This window comes from Propithecus coquereli, unplaced genomic scaffold (genome assembly GCF_000956105.1).
Source record: "Propithecus coquereli isolate 6110/MARCELLA unplaced genomic scaffold, Pcoq_1.0 Scaffold7107, whole genome shotgun sequence".
Lineage (NCBI taxonomy): Eukaryota > Metazoa > Chordata > Mammalia > Primates > Indriidae > Propithecus > Propithecus coquereli.
The window spans coordinates 1,620-2,216 of record NW_012153183.1 but is presented as its reverse complement, the minus strand read 5'-3'; the positions used below and the strand labels follow the sequence as shown (position 1 = coordinate 2,216).

Sequence of the window (597 nt, the reverse complement as noted above, 5' to 3'; positions counted from 1 at the left end):
GTTCCCACCACACAACCTTTCAGCATCACAAAGTCATTGGTCACTTCACCGTAGTGGACAAAACCACCCTGAAATAAAACAAGGCTATAGCGTCAGCACAGACCAGGCAAGACAAACAGGGAATCGTTCTGTGGAAATGACTCCTCCAAGTTCAGGTCACCCCAGCCCCTCACACCAGCCAAACCTGGCCACAGGGCTGCTCTCAGAAGGAAGGCAACAGGAATGGTTCCGCAGTCTGACTCGGGCGCTGTGCCCAGCGCGCATTCCAGGCCTCATCACTGAACAGCTGTGCCCGCGACCCCACTTCTCGCTAGCCATCCCATCCAGTGGGCTCACATTACGCCGTGACACTGACAAGGCACACACAGCTGGGTGTTGTACCCCAATAGCACCAGCCCCCTCAACCCCACAGAAGAGGCCTAGGTGGCTTCATGGGGCATCACTCACCAGGGGGTTGATGCTCTTGTCAGACAGGTCGTAATCGGTAGAGGCATTGTTCTTTATCAGTTTGCCATCCTTGATAAGGTAGCCTTGGCCGATCTTATAGATCTGAACAAGGAGAAACTCGTAAGTAACCTAGAAAAGGTGAAAAGGGAG

General features: G+C 53.4%; 1 protein-coding gene across 1 annotated transcript in view; it reads right to left on the bottom strand.

Moving 5' to 3' along the window:
- Window positions 1-2: 2 nt before the first annotated feature.
- LOC105824110 (60S ribosomal protein L3) overlaps window positions 3-597 on the bottom strand; it is a gene marked incomplete at both ends in the record, with an annotated part of 1,733 nt that continues 1,138 nt past the window's right edge. Inside the window, one exon of the mRNA XM_012661475.1 lies at window positions 3-68. Coding sequence (XP_012516929.1) covers window positions 3-68 — 66 coding nt within the window. The remainder of the gene's footprint in view (window positions 69-597) is intronic.